The 24,015-nt window shown below is 49.4% G+C and overlaps 1 protein-coding gene across 1 annotated transcript in view; it reads right to left on the bottom strand.

The window, feature by feature from the left end:
- The window catches only part of PCSK6 (proprotein convertase subtilisin/kexin type 6), a 1,486,774-nt gene that overhangs the window by 270,037 nt on the left and 1,192,722 nt on the right, over positions 1-24,015 (bottom strand). The window contains exon 13 of the mRNA XM_078683097.1: positions 20,701-20,837. Within this exon, the coding sequence (XP_078539223.1) occupies positions 20,701-20,837 (137 nt within the window). The remainder of the gene's footprint in view (positions 1-20,700; positions 20,838-24,015) is intronic.

Genomic DNA, 24,015 nt, shown 5'->3' with positions numbered 1-24,015 from the left:
CCAGTTAGTTAAAGTCTGTTTAAGCCCCTATAGTCTCGCTCCGCTCAATGCGCATGCGCATTGACAGGTCGCGAGACCTAAAAAGTCATTAAGGGCAGCAATGAGCATTGCATAAGCCTTTGGGTTCGCTTCTGTGATCATTTTGGAGATTTTGTGTAAGAGGAGTGCCCTTTTATGGTCATCAGTGACCTCTGTAACTTCACAATAAAGTTTCAAATGCAGTACCCAGTCTCTCCACTTTGGTACCTGCGCAGAGGCAGCCCCTTCAAGGACCAATGGTTTAATTGCAGAGATGTTGAACATCGGGTCCAGGTGCAAGGCGTTGCTGGTCTGCTGCTGACAAGGAATGCCTGTGCCAGCACTGTGGAGGTGGAGCTATATCCAGCAAGGGTGGTGGCACAGTGCTGTCATGTGATGCATGAATGTTACATCCCACAGCTGTCCCTCACCAAGGGAACCACGTCAGTTGGGGAAAGCAGTGCAGTGATGGGGCACAGACCGAACACTGTTGCCTCACCTCTGTTGGTATAATTTGGTTAGTTTGTGATATTGTGGCCTGAAGCTACCTGGGGCTGGGGTGTAGTGCTCTGCCCGTTCTGAGTAGTGGTGGAAGTGTTAATATATTGTACATCCTCTTTCTTCTTTTTTTAGGTCGAGCTGACGTTAGCATTCATGCGAAGCATGAATGCTGTCAGCTCGACAACTAATGTGATCCGTTTTTAGGAGAGTGGACACCAAAGTGTTACGAGCGTTTTCAGTGCCGGATTTCACCTCGGGAGCGCGCAGCATTGTCTGCAGTGGCAGTGTCAGTTTCGCTTTTTTATTACTTTCGTTTTTCCCGAGGCTGGCTGAGGCTGGCTTGGAATGAACAGGCTTGCCCCCGCGCATGCGCAGAGTAACTCACAGCCCTTGCTTTTACAGACGCAGGCAGGCAGCCCCCACCCCTCTGCATGCACGCACGCACGCACACACAGGCGAGCGCATGCACACGCAGGCACACACATACAGGCACACAGACACTCGCTCACACACACACACACCCCTCCCCCACAGTCACACGCACGCACACATACATACAAAGCCCGCCCGCCCGCACATGCTTTCCCCGCGCCCCCCGCCTCCCCCTTCCCCGCGCCCCCCGCCTCCCCCTTCCCCGCGCCCCCCGCCTCCCCCTTCCCCGCTCAGCAACGCACTCACCGGCTTCCTTCGTGCGGCGGCTCTCCTCAGCTGCAGGGCCCGGCAGCAGGACTCTTCTTCCCTCCTTCTGCACCGGGGCGCAGGGTAGGCTCCTGCCTGCTCCGGTGCTCCAAACACGGCGGCTCCGTCCAATCGCGGCTCTTCCGTGGGAGGCGGGGTAGGCTCCCGCCCTCCTACTTCCTGTTTCCTGTTGACGCGCCGGCCTGCCTGACTTCCTGGTCGCAGGCCGGCAGAGTGACGGCAGTGATTTGCGGTATGTATTTAGTTAGTTATTTATGCATTTTTATATAGCGCGGACTTTACCCGAAGGCGGTATTTATTTATTTATTTTTTTGGGACGCTACCTTTTTATTTAGTTTTAAACATTGATGGCTGAATTTTATGGCACTGTACTTCTGAAGTCCCCTCGAGTTTGGTTACAATACTTTCTATCCAAGCCGATAGCGTAAGGCGTTTGGATATGTACTGATCCTGGACCCCATATCTGAACCGAGTCATCACATAATTCATAAACAGATCGAGCACTCGAAATCAAGACACGGCCCTTTTTTACACCCTTTTTAGTTGAAGTCATTTACTTTGTCCATTACCTCATAAACCGGCTTTAATAATGTTACCGCTCTTTAGGGGCTAACATGCAGAAACCCTGCAGCCTTTCGGGGGGATCCTATTCAGCCCAAGCTCATTACATATCTGCGAGGCATGCTTTATACTCAAGAGCCTCGGGGCCTCTTCGCATTCTGCAGGGGGGGCATCATTTTGCGCTCCGCCACAGCAGGCTGCCTCTCTGTGCCCGTTCTGCATTGGCGAAGGCTTGTACCCCAGCTCTCAGGCAATTCACGGGTGCTCGGACAACGGCTTTTTAACTAATTTAAATGATAAGGTTTGCGGCTATCACTTGTTTGTTTAATATTACGGGCATGTGGGTTGTGTGATGCTGCATAAACAGATGCGTTTGGAGTTTATTTACCGATCCGCTATGGAGGGGCTTTTCTTTAATCTGTTGGTGGCTGTTTTTTTTTTTTAATTTATATTGCGTCTTCATGTACACATGATGTTTGACTTTTTTGAGCAATTCGTTACGTTGGGCTTTTGTATAATTTGATACTAGCTGTTATTTTATTTATATTGCGTCTCCCGATGCTGTGTTTGCCTGCCCCGCCAGCTCTCCAAGGTTGCTATTTGTTTCTTTCCCATCTGCGTACATCACTTGCGGGATACAGGTAAATCTGCATTCTAGAGTTGCCTTTATTGTTTTGAGGCCGGGCGCAGGGGCTGCTCCGATGTTATCAAGGCTGCTATCCCACTGCTAAGGCGGTGCTGCACTCACTGCCTTGTTTATATTTGTTTTAGTTCCGTGATGCTCCGATCTTTGCCCCTTCCGAGTGGAGCTTCCGAGTGGAGCTTCCGAGTGGAGCTTCCGAGTGGAGCTTCCGAGTGGAGCTTCAGAGTGGAGCTTCAGAGTGGAGCTTCCGAGTGGAGCTTCAGAGTGCAGAGTGGAGCTTCAGAGTGGAGCTTCAGAGTGGAGCTTCAGAGTGCAGAGTGGAGCTTCAGAGTGGAGCTTCAGAGTGGAGCTTCAGAGTGGAGCTTCAGAGTGGAGCTTCAGAGTGGAGCTTCAGAGTGGAGCTTCAGAGTGCAGAGTGAAGCTTCAGAGTGGAGCTTCAGAGTGGAGCTTCAGAGTGGAGCTTCAGAGTGGAGCTGCAGAGTGGAGCTTCAGAGTGGAGCTTCAGAGTGGAGCTGCAGAGTGGAGCTTCAGAGTGGAGCTTCAGAGTGCAGAGTGGAGCTTCAGAGTGCAGAGTGGAGCTTCAGAGTGCAGAGTGGAGCTTCAGAGTGCAGAGTGGAGCTTCAGAGTGCAGAGTGGAGCTTCAGAGTGGAGCTTCAGAGTGCAGAGTGGAGCTTCAGAGTGGAGCTTCAGAGTGGAGCTGCAGAGTGGAGCTTCAGAGTGGAGCTGCAGAGTGGAGCTTCAGAGTGGAGCTTCAGAGTGCAGAGTGGAGCTTCAGAGTGCAGAGTGGAGCTTCAGAGTGCAGAGTGGAGCTTCAGAGTGCAGAGTGGAGCTTCAGAGTGGAGCTTCAGAGTGGAGCTTCAGAGTGGAGCTTCAGAGTGGAGCTTCAGAGTGCAGAGTGGAGCTTCAGAGTGGAGCTTCAGAGTGGAGCTTCAGAGTGGAGCTTCAGAGTGGAGCTTCAGAGTGGAGCTTCAGAGTGGAGCTTCAGAGTGCAGAGTGGAGCTTCAGAGTGGAGCTTCAGAGTGGAGCTTCAGAGTGGAGCTTCAGAGTGGAGCTTCAGAGTGGAGCTTCAGAGTGCAGAGTGGAGCTTCAGAGTGGAGCTTCAGAGTGGAGCTTCAGAGTGCAGAGTGGAGCTTCAGAGTGGAGCTTCAGAGTGCAGAGTGGAGCTTCAGAGTGGAGCTTCAGAGTGGAGCTTCAGAGTGCAGAGTGGAGCTTCAGAGTGGAGCTTCAGAGTGGAGCTTCAGAGTGCAGAGTGGAGCTTCAGAGTGGAGCTTCAGAGTGGAGCTTCAGAGTGCAGAGTGGAGCTTCAGAGTGGAGCTTCAGAGTGGAGCTTCAGAGTGGAGCTTCAGAGTGCAGAGTGGAGCTTCAGAGTGGAGCTTCAGAGTGCAGAGTGGAGCTTCAGAGTGGAGCTTCAGAGTGCAGAGTGGAGCTTCAGAGTGGAGCTTCAGAGTGGAGCTTCAGAGTGCAGAGTGGAGCTTCAGAGTGGAGCTTCAGAGTGCAGAGTGGAGCTTCAGAGTGGAGCTTCAGAGTGGAGCTTCAGAGTGCAGAGTGGAGCTTCAGAGTGCAGAGTGGAGCTTCAGAGTGCAGATTCAGAGTGCAGATTCAGAGTGCAGATTCAGAGTGGAGCTTCAGAGTGCAGAGTGGAGCTTCAGAGTGGAGCTTCAGAGTGCAGAGTGGAGCTTCAGAGTGGAGCTTCAGAGTGGAGCTTCAGAGTGGAGCTTAAGAGTGGAGCTTCAGAGTGGAGCTTCAGAGCGGAGCTTCAGAGTGGAGCTTCAGAGTGCAGAGTGGAGCTTCAGAGTGGAGCTTCAGAGTGCAGAGTGGAGCTTCAGAGTGGAGCTTCAGAGTGCAGAGTGGAGCTTCAGAGTGGAGCTTCAGAGTGCAGAGTGGAGCTTCAGAGTGGAGCTTCAGAGCGGAGCTTCAGAGCGGAGCTTCAGAGCGGAGCTTCAGAGTGGAGCTTCAGAGTGCAGAGTGGAGCTTCAGAGTGCAGAGTGGAGCTTCAGAGTGGAGCTTCAGAGTGCAGAGTGGAGCTTCAGAGTGGAGCTTCAGAGTGCAGAGTGGAGCTTCAGAGTGGAGCTTCAGAGTGCAGAGTGGAGCTTCAGAGTGCAGATTCAGAGTGGAGCTTCAGAGTGCAGAGTGGAGCTTCAGAGTGCAGATTCAGAGTGGAGCTTCAGAGTGCAGAGTGGAGCTTCAGAGTGGAGCTTCAGAGTGCAGAGTGGAGCTTCAGAGTGGAGCTTCAGAGTGGAGCTTCAGAGTGGAGCTTCAGAGTGGAGCTTCAGAGCGGAGCTTCAGAGCGGAGCTTCAGAGCGGAGCTTCAGAGTGGAGCTTCAGAGTGCAGAGTGGAGCTTCAGAGTGGAGCTTCAGAGTGGAGCTTCAGAGTGGAGCTTCAGAGTGGAGCTTCAGAGTGGAGCTTCAGAGCGGAGCTTCAGAGTGGAGCTTCAGAGTGCAGAGTGGAGCTTCAGAGTGGAGCTTCAGAGTGGAGCTTCAGAGTGGAGCTTCAGAGTGGAGCTTCAGAGTGGAGCTTCAGAGCGGAGCTTCAGAGTGCAGAGTGGAGCTTCAGAGTGCAGCTTCAGAGTGGAGCTTCAGAGTGGAGCTTCAGAGTGGAGCTTCAGAGTGGAGCTTCAGAGCGGAGCTTCAGAGTGGAGCTTCAGAGTGCAGAGTGGAGCTTCAGAGTGGAGCTTCAGAGTGGAGCTTCAGAGTGGAGCTTCAGAGTGGAGCTTCAGAGTGGAGCTTCAGAGTGGAGCTTCAGAGCGGAGCTTCAGAGTGCAGAGTGGAGCTTCAGAGTGGAGCTTCAGAGTGGAGCTTCAGAGTGGAGCTTCAGAGTGGAGCTTCAGAGTGGAGCTTCGGAGTGGAGCTTCAGAGTGGAGCTTCGGAGTGGAGCTTCAGAGTGGAGCTTCAGAGTGGAGTGGAGCTTCAGAGTGGAGCTTCAGAGTGCAGAGTGGAGCTTCAGAGTGGAGCTTCAGAGTGCAGAGTGGAGCTTCAGAGTGGAGCTTCAGAGTGCAGAGTGGAGCTTCAGAGTGGAGCTTCAGAGTGGAGCTTCAGAGTGGAGCTTCAGAGTGGAGCTTCAGAGTGCAGAGTGCAGATTCAGAGTGCAGATTCGGAGTGCAGATTCGGAGTGGAGCTTCAGAGTGGAGTGGAGCTTCAGAGTGGAGCTTCAGAGTGGAGCTTCAGAGTGGAGAGTGGAGATTCAGAGTGGAGATTCAGAGTGGAGAGTGGAGCTTCAGAGTGGAGATTCAGAGTGGAGAGTGGAGCTTCAGAGTGGAGATTCAGAGTGGAGAGTGGAGCTTCAGAGTTGAGATTCAGAGTGCAGAGTGGAGCTTCAGAGTGCAGAGTGGAGCTTCAGAGTGGAGATTCAGAGTGGAGCTTCAGAGTGCAGAGTGGAGATTCAGAGTGGAGCTTCAGAGTGCAGAGTGGAGATTCAGAGTGGAGCTTCAGAGTGCAGAGTGGAGATTCAGAGTGGAGCTTCAGAGTGCAGAGTGGAGATTCAGAGTGCAGAGTGGAGATTCAGAGTGCAAATTCAGAGTGCAGAGTGCAGATTCAGAGTGGAGCTTCAGAGTTCAGATTCAGAGTGGAGCTTCAGAGTGCAGAGTGGAGCTTCAGAGTGCAGATTCAGAGTGGAGCTTCAGAGTTCAGATTCAGAGTGGAGCTTCAGAGTGGAGCTTCAGAGTGGAGCTTCAGAGTGGAGCTTCAGAGTGGAGCTTCAGAGTGCAGAGTGGAGCTTCAGAGTGCAGAGTGGAGCTTCAGAGTGCAGAGTGGAGCTTCAGAGTGCAGAGTGGAGCTTCAGAATGCAGAGTGGAGCTTCAGAGTGTCAAGAGCAATGCCAATAGCTCTAACTTTAACAAAGGCAAAACCATTGCATTGTAAATGCTTGTTATTTTACCGAATCACATGCTCATGCTGCTGCCTGGTTTGTCTACATGCACACAGGCAGAATCACTCGGTACAAAATGGCTCCTGTTCACTCGTCAGTACGGTCTTGCGCCGCCCCACCTTCCCCCTGCCAAATACATTCATTCCAAATACTGCTTATTTTCATATCAGACTGACTTCTCACATCTGGGATAGCAGGGGCACCTTCCACAGTGATTAGTGCTTCACAAAAAATAATTCTCGGCTAGCGCTCAGAAGCCTTGAAGCTTTGATTGAATGACACTGCAGTTTGATGCCCCGCTCGTTTTTTGATGCTATGCGTTCCAGACACTGATTTTATTAAGACTCACTTGGAGCTCTAAACTGTCACTTGATCTTTCTTTGGGTCATTTCGTTTGCCCGGAAGGACTAACATATCTGTAAAACCCTCTTCTTTTATAGTTTGAGCATCGTCTTCGTTTAGCAGGATAACATTATACATTTGAAAATACAAATATCCGGGAAGAGCAGAGAGCAAATCTCCGCGATGTTGGGCATTCTCCTATCATAAAGGAAGCGTGTTGGTGGGACCTGTGGCATCTAACGCATCATTTAACCCTATATGCGTGGGCACCTACCACAATAATGTATAGGATGAGTTTGTTCCGTTCCCGTTTTTAATTTGATGTAAAACTCAAATCACTGCACACTCTCTACTACACACTCTCTACTACACACTCTCTACTACAGTCACTACTCTCTACTACACACTCCCTACTACAGTCACTACTCTCTACTACACATTCTGCTACACACTCTCTACTACAGTCACTACTCTCTGCTACGCACTCTACTCTCTACTACACTCTACTACACACTCTCTACTACACACTCTACTACACACTCTCTACTACAGTCACTACTCTCTGCTACGCACTCTACTCTCTACTACACACTCTACTACACACTCTCTACTACACACTCTACTACACACTCTCTACTACAGTCGCTACTCTCTACTACACACTGTACTACACACTCTACTACAGTCACTACTCTCTACTACACACTACTACCCACTCTCTACTACAGTCACTACTCTCTACTACACACTCACTACACACTCACTACTACAGCCACTACTCTCTTCGACACACTCTATACTAGACACTCTCTACTACACACTATCTACTACAGTCACAACTCTCTACTACACACTGTACTACACACTCTACTACAGTCACTACTCTCTACTACACACTACTACACACTCTCTACTACAGTCACTACTCTCTACTACACACTCTACTACACACTCACTACACACTCACTACTACAGCCACTACTCTCTTCGACACACTCTATACTATACACTCTCTACTACACACTATCTACTACAGTCACTACTTACTACACTCCCTACTACACACTCTACTACACACTCTACTACACACTCTACTACACACTCTACTACACACTCTACTACACACTCTACTACACACTCTACATTACACACTCTACATTACACACTCTACATTACACACTCTACATTACACACTCTACATTACACACTCTACATTACATACTCTACATTACACACTCTCTACTACACACTCTCTACTACACACTCTACACTACACACTCTACTACACTCTACTACACACTCTGCTACACACACGCTCTACTACACACTCTACTACACACCCTCTACTACTCTCTACTACTCTACTACACATTCTCTACTACTCTACTACACACTCACTACTTTCTACTACACTCTACTACAGACTCTCCACTCTCTACTCCACACTCTCTACTCCACACTCTCTACTTCAATCTCTCTACCTCAATCTCTCTAATTCAATCTCTCTACCTCAATCTCTCTACTTCAATCTCTCTACTTCAATCTCTCTACTTCAATCTCTCTACTTCACATTCTGTATTACACACTCTCTACTACACACTCACTACTCTCTACTACACACTCTCTACTACACACTCTACTACACTCCCTACTACACATTCTCCTACACACTCTACTACACACTCTACTACACACTCACCACTCTACTACACACTCACCACTCTACTACACACTCACTAGTCTCTACTGCTCACTCTCTACTACACACTCTCTACTACACACTCTCTACTACACACTCTCTACTACACACTCACTAGTCTCTACTACACACTCACTACTCTCTACTACACACTCACTACTCTCTACTACACACTCTACTACTCACTTACTACTCTCTACTCACTCTCTACTACTCACTACTACTCTCTCTACTACTCACTATTACTCTCTACTACTCTCTCTACTACTCACTCTCTACTACTCACTCTCTACTGCTCATGACAATGCCATTTATTTATCTGTTTCCAAAACCAACACATAAATAAAACATTTGTCATTTACAATGCCAAAAGCGCTAACTTTTGCAAAGGCGAGACCGTTGCATTGTAAATGCTTGTTTGTATATGTAATGTCTTTATTGGGGCATGCTTGCCTGCCCTTAATGTCTACTGTGTTCCCAAAAGTCTGTTGGCTGTGTCCAGGAGGCACCTTGCTGCACACAGAAAGCTGAGAGGGGCATAGTCAGTAGATGTGCATGTGGCACAAGCACCGCCGGAGCCGAACAAGGACCGTTCGGCTGCCACACACAGAGTAGGAGGAGGTGGTCAAAACTGAAGTGGGACATGCCTAACCTTTGTCGCCAATGTAATGGGGAAAATCCAGCCCAGCAACTGTCTCAGGAATCGCTGCGAGGGCATTTTAGTCGGGGGCCTAGAAATGAGTGACTCAGTACATTATGGTTGGCATAAGAGGAGCCCTGGCGCAGGTGTCATCAGTGACTCCTCCCGGCAGCATGCATCTTCATTATCCTCGGCCCAGGTGACCGCAGGCCTACTCCAATGCACCGGCAACAGCAGGTAGACATATCAAACTTCCCCCATACTTCTCTGCCCCAGTTCTGCGTGTGTATCGGTTGCGTCACTGGTAAACACTACAGGCAGGATATAGCTAGATCACTTGGCATAGAATGCTGAGCAGTGTGGCTTCTTTGATCATGTGGAGCGTCTTTACCTGTGTACATGGCTACCTATCCATCATCTTTCTGTACATACTGCATCCTGTCAGCGCTTTACACTCTGGAACCTCTTATAGAATGTTAGGCTGCCCAATAAAACCATGTGTAGCTTTGTCTCATCCATGAAGCGATCCCAGCAGCCCACAAAAATTATCCAACGAGTGAGAACCCCTACCTCATTTCAAAATAATCCTGGTTTGTGGCCATGGGCTCCCTACCTCAGACACATAAACTCAGTAGTGAATAAGTGTGGTGATAGAGGGGTATATGTCTGCATCCTTAAATTGTGATTTTTGCATTTAAGATGGTCCATCCCAAATGCAAAAAGACTGTTCGCAAAGCGGCAGATTCTGAGAATCTGCACGTTTGCGACCGGTTTTTCTGTTGATGAATGTGGCCCGTAATCCTCAAACAAAGTAATTAAAAAATCTACATAAATAACCCCAATCTCTTCTATCCTCCCATCGTTATACTTTTGTGTGTCTCTCTGCTCCCCTATGTCATTGAGGGATCCTGCTTCCATAGTTGTTTCAGATTATTAAAAACCCTCTTTCTTTAGATTTAGAGGAGTCAATTGTATAGTGCATAATCTAGGTGGCAAACTCCTCCCTCAGGACTGGGTGTCAGATAGTCTATTAGTTGGGACAAGATGTTTTTGAACTGGGTGTTATCAGCAACTTTTTTAAAGCAATTCAAAATAGTAGGTAGAGAGATTATTGGGATTAAGGTTAGGAGGCCCATAATTTATACTTTACAGATTATGGCCCTGATTTAGTGATTGGCAGAGAGGTTACTCATTCGCAATGGTGACGAGTACGCTCTCTGCTAAACTGTTGGTCCGCCTGCCTGATTTAGTCCAACAGACATTAAGTATGTCAGCACTGGAGCCTACTCCAGCTCAGTCACTGACATACTCTTCCAATGGCCTTACAGAGTATTGGCCATCAGGGTTTTGTCCATTAGACGGCTGGCCCAATTTGAAGCGGGTGGTCGAATGGCCAGTTTTCACTCTCCCTCACCGCAGTGAAGTACCAGCTGGTAAGGAGAACGAAAACATTTAAATGGCCCCCACACCAGGGGAGACAACTCCCATGGTGTAGGGCGTAATGGTTTTTGTTTTTTCCAAAACACAATCCTATTTAGGGATTTTGCTTTTTAAAAAACAGAAATACCTGAAAAGTTTATCTGTGGCCATCATTTTTGACTGAGCGGTCCAGAACCTCAAACCTTTAACCCTTTCGCTGCGGCGGCTATTCCGCCGCAGCACTAAGTGGGCGGGGCGGCCGCGCGGCGCTCCGACGCTTATGACGGAACCGCTCCGTCATGGCCCTCAGGTGGGCTGTGCTTGTGACGGAGCGGTTCCGTCATGGCCCCGCCCGTTCTTTAGAACGTCAGCGCAGGCGCGAAATCAGTGCCGCGCAGACGTGGCGAGCGGGCCATGACAGAACCGCTCCGTCACCAGCATAGCCACCCGAGGGCCATGACGGAGCAGTTCCGTCATAAGCGTGGGAGGGGTTAAAACATTGATAGGAACAGCCATTACGGGCAATTCTTGCCAATGTTACGAGATGTCCATAGGGCCAGTGGACATCTCTAAATGTGTAGGATAAGCACTCCATCAAGGCAACAGGGAATTTTACTCTGTCGCCATGACAGAGTAAAGTCTGTTCTGCGCACTCTAAATTGGCACTATGTTTTCATTTCAGAAAACAAGATAGAGGCATGTGAAGAAATGACATTAGGACACTTTTAAAAGATGCACTCAGGGCAAACAATGAAAATGCACTGCATTATGGGTAATGCGCTGCCCCCAGTTTAGCTGCGAACTCACGCTCCCTTGGAGGTGCGTCTTCCTGTTTAAAAACAAAGCGGCTGCTTTGTAGCCGCTCTGTGCTTTCACTATTCAGGCGGTACCAATCTGCGCTTTTGAAGGGGATTAGAGATCCCCTTGCTTGCAAGCGGGTGCAGTCAGTGAGGGCTGCTCTCAGGGGCGCATTGACAGTGCACCACCTTCTAAGTGGCACACTATCATAGTGCCTCCTGACAGCTTCTTTGCCTCTGCACCTGCATCTGTAATACGGAACAGGTGTAGAGGTGAAGGGATTCCCTCATTTGCATGGGACACGCCCCCATGCAAATGAGGGAACGCCCCCTGCAGATAGCACTGGTGCTTTATGTGCACCAGCACTATCGATATTACAGAAGGGACCGTAATACCAAAGTCCCCGGGTGCCTGCAAAGCGGGAGCAAACACCCATTGTGGCCCCATGGCACGCTCTGTAATACGGCCCCAGGAATGATTGTATAAAAGCACCCATACACATCTTCCATCCCCCACAGAATATGTATCAGCACATTGGCTTTCAATCGCACCGGCATTTGTAGATAGCTGTGACCATGTGCATATTTAGAACTTATGCTCAGCTGTGTCAAAAGCTTGGATTGGCAGTAAATAAACTTATGTGAACGAGACAAGTAAGAGTCATTATTCAACCTTCTTTTGTAATATTTGTACTCTGTGTTCCTTTGCCACGATAACCTGATAGAAGCACTAATTTGTATATCTCATGACGGATACTGAAAAGGTTTGTAAATCGTGCAACTACTTCCGCGCATAGGGACAGGCCAGGTTCCCACTGAAGTACAGTTCAGCATTCAGCAGCAACTCAGAGAGACTGCCAGAGGGTGTAGGCATCACAGATACGGAAACTAGGGATATAGGTAACAATCCTGTGCCAATGTAGCAATCATGCACGCCACAGTGTGGCTATCAAAATATGTATTCGAGGTTAGTTACTGTAATACACTGCATGCTGGCATTAAATATGACGCATTCTGCACCTGTCCAGCCAGGCTGCTCAGCCTCCCCGCACCACTACGCATTACTGTCACGCACATGCAATCCAGAGCAGCACACACAGCCCCTGAGCACAGACACCGAGGCCATGCCATGCTGTGAACCATTTTTCGCAGTTCATGAATTTTCCCAAGTAAAATGCGCGTGGACATCTGTGTTTTTATGGGCTGATGGTTTGCTCCGCTCGCTTCTGTACAGCAGTTATGCTTTGCAGTCTCCCAAGGCAACCGTTGAGAACATTAAAGTATGTTCCTTTCTAAAGCGAATTTGGGGCCTCGAAGTGCTCTTTAAAGAAAGTAGGTTGTAAGAGTAAAAGTGACATTTGGAGGTTATGAAGATATTTCGTATTTCCGACATGCTTCACAGCCTATCATTCAAGAGATGGAGGCACTTACAGTTCTGTTATTCCATTTCATTTCGTTGTGCTTTTTCCTCACTTGAAAAGTCAGGTACTTCAGCTACATTAACTAAATGCATTTCTGCAATCTTGTGTCTCACTTGTTGAGCAGTTTGTCAGTACGCTTCCTTGTATGACATATCATTAACCACCAAAAATGTAAGTGTTCAGCTGCATTAAAGCTATTTGACCACGGTACAACGATTGCAGAGTATAAAGGAAGACTTTTTTTTTTTTTTTTTAAACCATCTAAACATGTTTTGAAAATACTTTTAGAAAATATATTTGAAATAATCCTGAATGTGGCTATGGCGAGATAGGGGTGTAGAAAGAGACCAGTCACACTTCTGCAAGTGCTCGGATCGTCAGCATCTCGTCATTTCAATGCATGTATCCCTAAGCAGTTGTAGCAAGACACATTGGCTCTTATTATGTGCCACTGCTTCTTACTTGTGATTTACACCCGTCCCATTCTAATCTCCAGCAAACCACATTACTTCAGTGATAAGTCACAGCAAACACTGCTAAAGAATTACCATTCTGAACCGCATGCCGCTCCAGCTGCGGCCCAAAGATATTCAACAAGTTCTTCGCAGTTAGGCTGCAGCTTAGACCCAGATAGAGAGGTGAGTTGCCTATTAGATTGCAATTTAACAAGTTCAAACAGTTTTTTAGGTCAGTTCCTGGTGTCCTCCAGCTGTTTCCTAAAGAGATTTGCTCTTACGCTACTTAAGTATTTGTTGTAAATTATTCTCAGAGATCTCAGGCGCCTGAGGTGTTCGACAGAGGGGGAGAATCTCCATGATCGTTCAGCTAATCTAAGATTGCGTCTTTAAGCGTTTAGGGTACCAGTGTACCAAGGCTTGTAGTCTTTGGTGGACATTATTTTTAGGTGGAGGGGTGCTACAGTGTCTAGAATGTTTGCCATTGAGTTATTATAATGATCAGTAAGGACCTGGACATCTGACATGTCTTCAGGTCGGGTTAGGACACAGATACTCATAGTACGGCCCGCGGGGCGCTGGCGGCCCGGCAAGCCTTCCGTGGCGGCCCGCGGACCTTGAGACATCGTACCCGTGTTTTACTTTTTTTTTTAAAGTGTGTCTGCAGCAGCGCGAGAGACTCTGCTTCTCTGTGGGGGCCGGGCGATCCTAGCGATAGCCAGAGTAAAGCTGCAGGGGCCTAAGAAGAGGTGAAATACATCAAAGCCTCATTAACATGCAAATGGTCTTTTAAAGACCTGCTAAGTGCTCGGGTGCGGCTGTGAGTGTGTGTGTGCCCGGGCTGACACACAGGCAGGGTGAGATGAGAGGGAGTGAGAGGGAGAGGGAGTGAGAGGGAGGGGGACGGAGAGGGAGGGAGAGTAAGAGGGAGTGAGAGGGAGGGAGACGGAGAGGGAGGGAGGGGGAGGAAAAGGGGGGAAGGGAGTGAGAAGGAGGGAAAGAGAGGGAGTGAGAGGGAGGGAAATGGAGGGAGACGGAGAGGGAGTGTAGGGAGGAAAAGGGAGGGAAAGGGAGTGAGAGGGAGGGAAAGGGAGTGAGAGGGAGGGAAAGGGAGTGAGACGGAGAGGGAGTGAGAGGGAGGGAAAGAGAGGGAGACGGAGAGGGAGGGAAAGAGAGGGAGACAGAGAGGGAGACAGAGAGGGAGTGAGAGGGAGGGAAAGGGAGGGAGAGAGAGGGAAAGGGAGAGAGAGGGAGGGAGAGGGAGGGAGAGGGAGGGAAAGGGAGAGAGAGGGAGGGAAAGGGAGAGAGAGGGAGAGAAAGGGAGGGAAAGGGAGAGAGATGGAGAGTGAGAGGGAGGGACAGGGAGGGAGATGGAGAGGGAGGGAAAGGGAGGGAGACGGAGAGGGAGTGAGAGGAAGGGAAAGGGAGTGATAGGGAGTGAGAGGGAGGGAGAGGGAGTGAGAGGGAGGGAAATGGAGTGAGAGGGAGGGAAAGGGAGGGAGACGGAGAGGGAGTGAGAGGGAGGAAAAGGGAGGGAAAGGGAGTGAGAGAGAGGGCAAGGGAGTGAGAGGGAGTGAGAGGGAGGGAAAGGGAGTGAGACAAAGAGGGAGTGAGAGGGAGGGAGATGGAGAGGGAGTGAGAGGGAGGGAAAGGGGGAGACAGAGAGGGAGTGAGAGGGAGGGAAAGGGAGGGAGAGGGAGGGAAAGGGAGAAAGAGGGGGAAAGGGAGGGAAAGGGAGGGAGACAGAGAGGGAGTGAGAGGGAGGGAGAGGGAGGAGAGGGAGGGAAAGGGAGGGAGAGGGAGAGAGAGGGAGAGAAAGGGAGGGAAAGGGAGGGAAAGGGAGCGAGATGGAGAGTGAGAGGGAGGGACAGGGAGGGAGATGGAGAGGGAGGGAAAGGGAGGGAGACGGAGAGGGAGTGAGAGGGAGGGAAAGGGAGTGAGGGAGTGATAGGGAGTGAGAGGGAGGGAGAGGGAGTGAGAGGGAGGGAAATGGAGTGAGAGGGAGGGAAAGGGAGGGAGACGGAGAGGGAGTGAGAGGGAGGGAAAGGGAGTGAGAGAGAGGGAAAGGTAGTGAGAGGGAGTGAGAGGGAGGGAAAGGGAGTGAGACAAAGAGGGAGTGAGAGGGAGGGAGATGGAGAGGGAGTGAGAGGGAGGGAAAGGGGGGGGAGACAGAGAGGGAGTGAGAGGGAGGGAAAGGGAGGGAGAGGGAGGGAAAGGGAGAAAGAGGGGGGGAAAGGGAGGGAAAGGGAGGGAGATGGAGAGGGAATGAGAGGGAGGGAGAAGGAGGGAGATGGAGAGGGAGTGAGGAGGGAAAGGGAGGGAGACGGAGGGAGAGAAAGGGAGTGAGAGGGAGGGAAAATGGAGAGAGGGAGAGAGAGAGGGAGTGAGAGAGAGGGAGGGAGACAGAGTGAGTGAGACAGAGGGAGAGAGGGAGTGATAGGGAGTGAGAGAGAGTGAGAGGGAGTGAGAGAGAGGGAGTGAGAGAGGGAGGGAGAGAGGGAGGGAGAGAGAGAGCTAGGGGGAGGGAGACTGAGAGAGAGAGAGAAAGAGAGAGAGAGATGTGTGTATGCCGGGTCTGGTGGCTCTGTGGACGAAGGCGTCCGCTGCAGGGACCTGTGATCAACCTCATGGTCAGTTTTTTTTATTGCTCCAGCCCCGCCCCCTCCCCCACTGACCCCGCCCCCACCAGTGCGCCTGAGGTGTTCGACAGAGGGGGAGAATCTCCATGATCGTTCAGCTAATCTAAGATTGCGTCTTTAAGCGTTTAGGGTACCAGTGTACCAAGGCTTGTAGTCTTTGGTGGACATTATTTTTAGGTGGAGGGGTGCTACAGTGTCTAGAATGTTTGCCATTGAGTTATTATAATGATCAGTAAGGACCTGGACATCTGACATGTCTTCAGGTCGGGTTAGGACACAGATACTCATAGTACGGCCCGCGGGGCGCTGGCGGCCCGGCAAGCCTTCCGTGGCGGCCCGCGGACCTTGAGACATCGTACCCGTGTTTTACTTTTTTTTTTAAAGTGTGTCTGCAGCAGCGCGAGAGACTCTGCTTCTCTGTGGGGGCCGGGCGATCCTAGCGATAGCCAGAGTAAAGCTGCAGGGGCCTAAGAAGAGGTGAAATACATCAAAGCCTCATTAACATGCAAATGGTCTTTTAAAGACCTGCTAAGTGCTCGGGTGCGGCTGTGAGTGTGTGTGTGCCCGGGCTGACACACAGGCAGGGTGAGATGAGAGGGAGTGAGAGGGAGAGGGAGTGAGAGGGAGGGGGACGGAGAGGGAGGGAGAGTAAGAGGGAGTGAGAGGGAGGGAGACGGAGAGGGAGGGAGGGGGAGGAAAAGGGGGGAAGGGAGTGAGAAGGAGGGAAAGAGAGGGAGTGAGAGGGAGGGAAATGGAGGGAGACGGAGAGGGAGTGTAGGGAGGAAAAGGGAGGGAAAGGGAGTGAGAGGGAGGGAAAGGGAGTGAGAGGGAGGGAAAGGGAGTGAGACGGAGAGGGAGTGAGAGGGAGGGAAAGAGAGGGAGACGGAGAGGGAGGGAAAGAGAGGGAGACAGAGAGGGAGACAGAGAGGGAGTGAGAGGGAGGGAAAGGGAGGGAGAGAGAGGGAAAGGGAGAGAGAGGGAGGGAGAGGGAGGGAGAGGGAGGGAAAGGGAGAGAGAGGGAGGGGAAAGGGAGAGAGAGGGAGAGAAAGGGAGGGAAAGGGAGAGAGATGGAGAGTGAGAGGGAGGGACAGGGAGGGAGATGGAGAGGGAGGGAAAGGGAGGGAGACGGAGAGGGAGTGAGAGGAAGGGAAAGGGAGTGATAGGGAGTGAGAGGGAGGGAGAGGGAGTGAGAGGGAGGGAAATGGAGTGAGAGGGAGGGAAAGGGAGGGAGACGGAGAGGGAGTGAGAGGGAGGAAAAGGGAGGGAAAGGGAGTGAGAGAGAGGGCAAGGGAGTGAGAGGGAGTGAGAGGGAGGGAAAGGGAGTGAGACAAAGAGGGAGTGAGAGGGAGGGAGATGGAGAGGGAGTGAGAGGGAGGGAAAGGGGGAGACAGAGAGGGAGTGAGAGGGAGGGAAAGGGAGGGAGAGGGAGGGAAAGGGAGAAAGAGGGGGAAAGGGAGGGAAAGGGAGGGAGACAGAGAGGGAGTGAGAGGGAGGGAGAGGGAGGGAGAGGGAGGGAAAGGGAGAGAAAGGGAGAGAGAGGGAGAGAAAGGGAGGGAAAGGGAGGGAAAGGGAGCGAGATGGAGAGTGAGAGGGAGGGACAGGGAGGGAGATGGAGAGGGAGGGAAAGGGAGGGAGACGGAGAGGGAGTGAGAGGGAGGGAAAGGGAGTGAGGGAGTGATAGGGAGTGAGAGGGAGGGAGAGGGAGTGAGAGGGAGGGAAATGGAGTGAGAGGGAGGGAAAGGGAGGGAGACGGAGAGGGAGTGAGAGGGAGGGAAAGGGAGTGAGAGAGAGGGAAAGGTAGTGAGAGGGAGTGAGAGGGAGGGAAAGGGAGTGAGACAAAGAGGGAGTGAGAGGGAGGGAGATGGAGAGGGAGTGAGAGGGAGGGAAAGGGGGGGGAGACAGAGAGGGAGTGAGAGGGAGGGAAAGGGAGGGAGAGGGAGGGAAAGGGAGAAAGAGGGGGGAAAGGGAGGGAAAGGGAGGGAGATGGAGAGGGAATGAGAGGGAGGGAGAAGGAGGGAGATGGAGAGGGAGTGAGGAGGGAAAGGGAGGGAGACGGAGGGAGAGAAAGGGAGTGAGAGGGAGGGAAAATGGAGAGAGGGAGAGAGAGAGGGAGTGAGAGAGAGGGAGGGAGACAGAGTGAGTGAGACAGAGGGAGAGAGGGAGTGATAGGGAGTGAGAGAGAGTGAGAGGGAGTGAGAGAGAGGGAGTGAGAGAGGGAGGGAGAGAGGGAGGGAGAGAGAGAGCTAGGGGGAGGGAGACTGAGAGAGAGAGAGAAAGAGAGAGAGAGATGTGTGTATGCCGGGTCTGGTGGCTCTGTGGACGAAGGCGTCCGCTGCAGGGACCTGTGATCAACCTCATGGTCAGTTTTTTTTATTGCTCCAGCCCCGCCCCCTCCCCCACTGACCCCGCCCCCACCAGTGCGCCCCTCGGACACAAACAAAACTGTAAATTTGGCCCCCGATAGAATGTTTGTGAGTACCCATGGGTTAAGATGTAGTTGCCAATAGATGTCAGTTTGTTCAGGTTTATGTTTTGAATGCTCCTTTACCAGTGTTTGGGTTTTTTAATTCGCACCTTTTTTGATGACACCGATTTAGTGATGAGGAAAGTGATGCTGTGGTGGTCTGTCCAATCACATGGAATGATAGATTCAAGTTAAATGGAATTGGCCTTGGAGAGGATTAGATCCAAGATCGCTCCCAGCTTGTGGGTAAGACTGTTGCAGATTTGGATCAGGTTACGGTCAGCTAGGAAGGTTTTTAGGTTAATCACTGCTTGGTCATTTGGGTCATGCCAGTGGAGATTCAAATCACTAGGGAAGATCTGGGCGCTATGTAGACCGGAGTGGGTCGTGATAATTTCCATAATTTGGTCAATGAATGGAGGTTATCGCATGGAGGATGGTAGAACGCATGCAATTTGCATCAAGGTCTAGCATTATTCAAGATATCAATGCCAAGGTATTCACACGAGTTGAGTGTCATTTTGAGCTTGCTTCACGGAGAGATTACTGAGGTGAATACAAGCGACTCCTCCACCTGTCTGATTGGTCTATCTAATCTAATGATGTTGTAACTAGGAGGTACGAAAATATAGAAAGGGTTTGGCCGGGGGAGTCATTTAGCCATATTTCAGTTGGAACTAAGAGGTCGATGATCATGTGTAAGGATAAGGTCAGCAACATCCATTGCGTGTTTAGATGCCTATCTGAAATAGAGTTATTTGTAAAGAAACAATGGAACACTATGACTCATTCATGACCTAGGGTACACATAAAATTACAAGCAACATTGGTCCCTTCAAAAGGGTAATGGACAATGGAACACAGAACTGCAGTACGACCTGTGTTAATTTTCTCCAAATGGTGATTTAGTTTATTTATTAAATTCACAATGATTTGAAACCATAAAGCAAGGAAATATAAAAATTACGTGGGCAATGGGTTGGAAGTCAACAGACCTCAGGCATTTATATACAGAGTAACTTTAACATTAAATACATATTCAGTCAGTCACAATAGAAAAGGCATATTATGCTCCACAGAAATTTAAATGAACCAATTTGGAGCCAAGATACAAAAGTCATCAGGACACAAGAATATATGCCTGACTGTTAACACTCTGTATACGATATTATATATGTAAACACAAAGGTGTATGCTGTCAGAGGCACAGTGGCCACACGCCCGTGGACCAAGATCCTAAGTAGGACTGATGATAAACGGGCAACTTAAATAAGATAAGGGTCTTATCTGCACGAGTGTCTCCTCTGATTGCATTTGTAAACAAAAGGTTATATATAGAAAAACGCATCCTTGCGTTGGGCTGTGATTGTGATCAGGCCACTATTGTTTATATTCCACAGATAGCTGTACTGCCTTGTGGGGGGAAAAATAACACATTTGTATCACTCACATGAGGACCTAATGCCAAGGAGGTGTGATAGAGTTCACGTGAAATTCTCTGTGTCCGCAAGGTGGGTGTTTCTTAGAACTAACCCAAGTGCCACAAATGCAAATGTGGGTCAAAAGTCGATGTGACAAAAGGGAAGGTAACTTAAGGAAAGAACTTTGTACATGTAAAATGGCACTATTTCCTACTAGACCTAACTAGGGCACATGACAACACCTGAGGTCTGGATAGTGATTTAATTTTAATTTTCTTGCTATTTCGTTTTTACACGCCTTTGCTTTTTTGTGTCCATATTGCAATCAAAGGAGTAATACAACAAAATTATTTGTATTTAATAAAAATGGATTAACAAATATGTGCAGTTAGAGGTCAGTGCACCTGACTGCAAACCAGCATTGCTCTTGACATAGTAATAGGACACACCCTGACCAACAGAGCTCAAATATAGTCCTGCATTCTCCTTGCTGCTAAAATGGACAAGCAGCACACAGGCTACAAGAATGATCCTACATGACAAACTCTGAGGCATAGCTATTCACTCAATATGGAAGCAGCTATGCTCACGCAATCGGCACACCGCACCAGGAAACTGCACCAGAGCCATTTACCTCGATCATATTTCTGGCATTTCTGCCAACACGAAACTCCTCTACAAGCGCATGCTTGTAGATTAGAGGATTCCTAATACAAACTCTGCAGCCATTCTCAGACAAAATCCAAAACTGTCAGTTCTAATTTAATATAGAACTGGGAGCATCAGAAGATTAAAGCGTACAGATGTTAACATAATTTTGAAGCCTGATCAGAAATTCAAATGAACCCTTCACCATTAAAACATCTGGACAACATTTTTTTTTAAGCAACTACAACTCAATTTTTGGGCGAGGCAAACTTTGCTAAACATTTATTTATGTGACAGGTTAGTTTACCATCACAACTTGCTTTTCATAAAGGGAACTTGGTAGAGATGAGCACAGGAGAACTGAGCAGAGGAGTGTTGAACACATATTGGAGGTTAGTTATTATCCGCTGTACAACTACTGAGCCCTTGTCCAATGTCTAAATATGCCAAATACAAAAAACATGTTACCTTGTGTTTCTGGATTCCGTATTACGGATGGTATATCGTGTATTTCCAGCGTCCATTCGCCTTCAGCTTTTTCTCCCCAGCAGTGTACAGTCATGAACTCCCAGTGTTTGAAGCCTTCAATTGAGTGATCGAAAATCCTGCAATTCAAGAACCCTGTGTCACTCTCTGGTCTACACAGAGCAGCACCCAGATCAAGAAAGCCATTCTGAGAACACCAAATTTCGATTCGATTCAATTCTTTATTCGGCTGATAAAACAGCCATAAAAGTAAATACAAGATCAAATAAAATGCAATGAAATGCAATTAAGATACGTCACAGTATAAAAGGCAATATAAAAAAATCATGGTAAAAAATATGAACCTAAAAAAGAATAAAACTAATAGTACACAGCTAGAACACCAAACTTTGTGTTTGCGCCATGGCACACCTTTAAATAGGTGCGCCGTGGCGCAAACAGGGAAGGTGCACGCATTCCTATGAATGTGCTGCCTCCAGGGCAGCCACAAACCTGCGCTGCGTTCTAGTGAAATACAAAGCAGCTGCTTCAAAGCCCCTCCATCTTTCACGTTGCAGATGGGAACTCCAATGATAGCGCTGGCACTACATGTGCACCAGCACCAGCGCTATCTGTATTACAGAAGGGGCCGCACAAGCGACTGCGGACCCTTCAGTAATACCAAAGTGCTCAGGGAGGGGGGCGCACAAAGTGGGCGCACATGCCAGCTGCCCTCCCCTCCCCACTAATAACACTGTGCAATGCAACCCCAGGAGGTGTTATGGTTTGGTTTGACACTGACAAAATGGTGGGTTGACCCTTGCTTTTTATGTCGCCTGTAGTTTGTATCAAACTGCGATCAATCAACTGAAACTGTGTTCAAAAACAGATACAGGTTCCTTAGTGCCACAGATTCTGAAAATTTAGTGGATGTTAGGACAAAAAGCTCTCCGAATACATGTAGTTGAAATGTATAACTGCATGGCTATTCATTTGAACGACTCAACAAACAGACCCCTGCAAGCACTTGAATGACAGGAGTTATGGTTACAGGACAAAATAAACCTTATGGCCCTTTTAAGGAGAACAGTCAAAGTAGGCCTTGCTGGAATTCAAACCTGTTCCTGTAGATCTTGGGGCAGAACCTCAGCCAACCGGGGTGTCCTACTAGCCTACAAGGGCTAGTAGGACACAGTAATATTTGCAACATACCATTTTAAACTTAGGGCGCGTATTATGCACTTAACAGTGGCTGATGAGAGGAGCAGTCCAATGGCGAATCGAGGCATGCAATTAGAACAGTGCTGCACAGGAGTCTGCCAAACTGTTTTCAAACAATTAAATTGTAGTATGCACCTGCAGGCACATAAATTCATTCACATTTAAATGAATATGGAAGTATGGAATGCGTCCAGAATCACACAACCTTTTGGTCAAGTGTAAACCTGTGATACACACACAAGTCTACAATTTTGTACAATTGACCTTGTAATGTTGGGGGCCCTGGGCCCTCATTGCTAAAAGGACTGACGCTGACACAGTCAGATACTTGGTACAACTGGCCAAGAGCACGTGTGCTCCACCTCTTTTATTTAAGCTGTGTCACCTGACCAGTGACATCAGTGGTGGGTGGGTGTTCAGTGTGCTGGCTTACAAAGCACTATACTGCTGACCGTGATTCTGGATCACTACATCCCTCCCAAACTTCAGGGAAAATGAAAATAAATGAAAGTCCAACCTGTGGGAGAAAAAGTACAATTCGCAAACCCCACGATAACGTTTAACCTGTGGGATAGAAAATGTACATACAAATGTAACGCTGGACTCTGTAATTTGGAGTGAGTCTCTTTGGTGGATTGCAGGTCGCAGATGGTGTAGTTGCTGCATCCAGGATTCATGAGTCACTGTGGCCTGATTTGCCATTTTTCGGCGGGTCCTATCTTCTGTCTGCGCCGCCTGGACGTTGTTCTCGGTCTTGCCTTTGCTTGGCACCACTGGTGACAGTTGGTAGTTAGATAGAAGGATGACGTGATCTGAGTATTGTTTGTCTTCTCAGTTCTCCTCTTCAGTCCTGGTCCTTGGTGATGTCTCTGGGCAGGCTTCAAAGTATTTCTGGGCAGATGAAAGGAGTAGGTGCATACATCCCACTCACTAGGATGCCCCTCTTCGCCGGTATTCCTCTCTCACAAGATGTCCGGGAGGACCTCTTTGCCAGGCTTCCACTGGACTGGTGTTGTCGGTCATGTTGCTCCACCATAGCCTTCGGGCCGTGAGCGGGGCGCTCCACGATCTTCACCGTTGTGTCCTAGTTCCACCTGAAGGTTACGCTGTTGACTCTTTTCTTGCACACGAAGCTTCCCTCTCAGTGGGTCTTGCAGACGCACCGTCGTGGATCCGTCTCTCTTGCGGGACTTGCTGCCACCAGAGTCCCTTGAGGCCTTTGCTTCTTGGGCTGCCACGGGTTGATGTGGAGTGGTCAGTTCCTCAGCCGGATGTGTGAGCACTCTCGCCATTCAATCGTCCGCTCAACCCCAAAGGTAGAATTGTTGTCAACAGTCCAAACTTGTTCTCTTCTACGATTGCCACATGGATGGATGGCTTGTAGGTGAATATCTTTGACTTGTGCCGCCGGTGTTCATGCCAGGCCTTGTTTTCTGTTGCACTCCGGTGTTCTGGTGCATGTCACCATCTTCTTCTGATGGGTGTGTGAGTTGACTGGTCACACCTCTTTACTTCTTGTGGTCTTCTAGTGGCACTGTGGCACTCACTACCCTTCTTCTCCTCCATTCCTTTCACGACGTGGTCGGTCCCTTTTCTTTTCTTCAACCACCCAGGCCATCTCCGTGTGGCGTGCACTCCACACGAATCTCCCTGGTTGCGTCCTACCCCTAGGACACACTTTCTCTTCTTCCGATGACCAAACCAGGCATCGCACCTTTCTTCCTGTCGCTCCTTCTTCACTTCGGGTCGGTGTCATCAGACCTCTTCTGGGTCCCGTCCATGGACCTCTTCTTGATCTATTCAGTTACTATGCCTTTGATCTTCTGGCATGTCTTCGCAGTCGTGATCTTCTGACTGTCAGCTTCTCCTTTCTTTTCCGGGCGACCAACTGACTGGTCATCTTCTCCTTTTCTTTCCGGGCGACCAACTGACTGGTCATCTTCTCCTTTTCTTTCCGGGCCTCCTCCTTTCTTTTCCGGGTGACCAACTGCCTGGTCATCTTCTCCTTTTCTTTCCGGGTGACCAACTGCCTGGTCATCTTCTCCTTTTCTTTCCGGGCGACCAACTGCCTGGTCCGCATCTGGCGGTGACTTTTGG

The sequence above is a fragment of the Lissotriton helveticus genome, chromosome 3_1 (assembly GCF_964261635.1).
Source record: "Lissotriton helveticus chromosome 3_1, aLisHel1.1, whole genome shotgun sequence".
Classification (NCBI taxonomy): Eukaryota; Metazoa; Chordata; class Amphibia; order Caudata; family Salamandridae; genus Lissotriton; species Lissotriton helveticus.
Note: the sequence above shows the minus strand (reverse complement) of the source record. Positions and strands in the feature narration are given on the sequence as shown.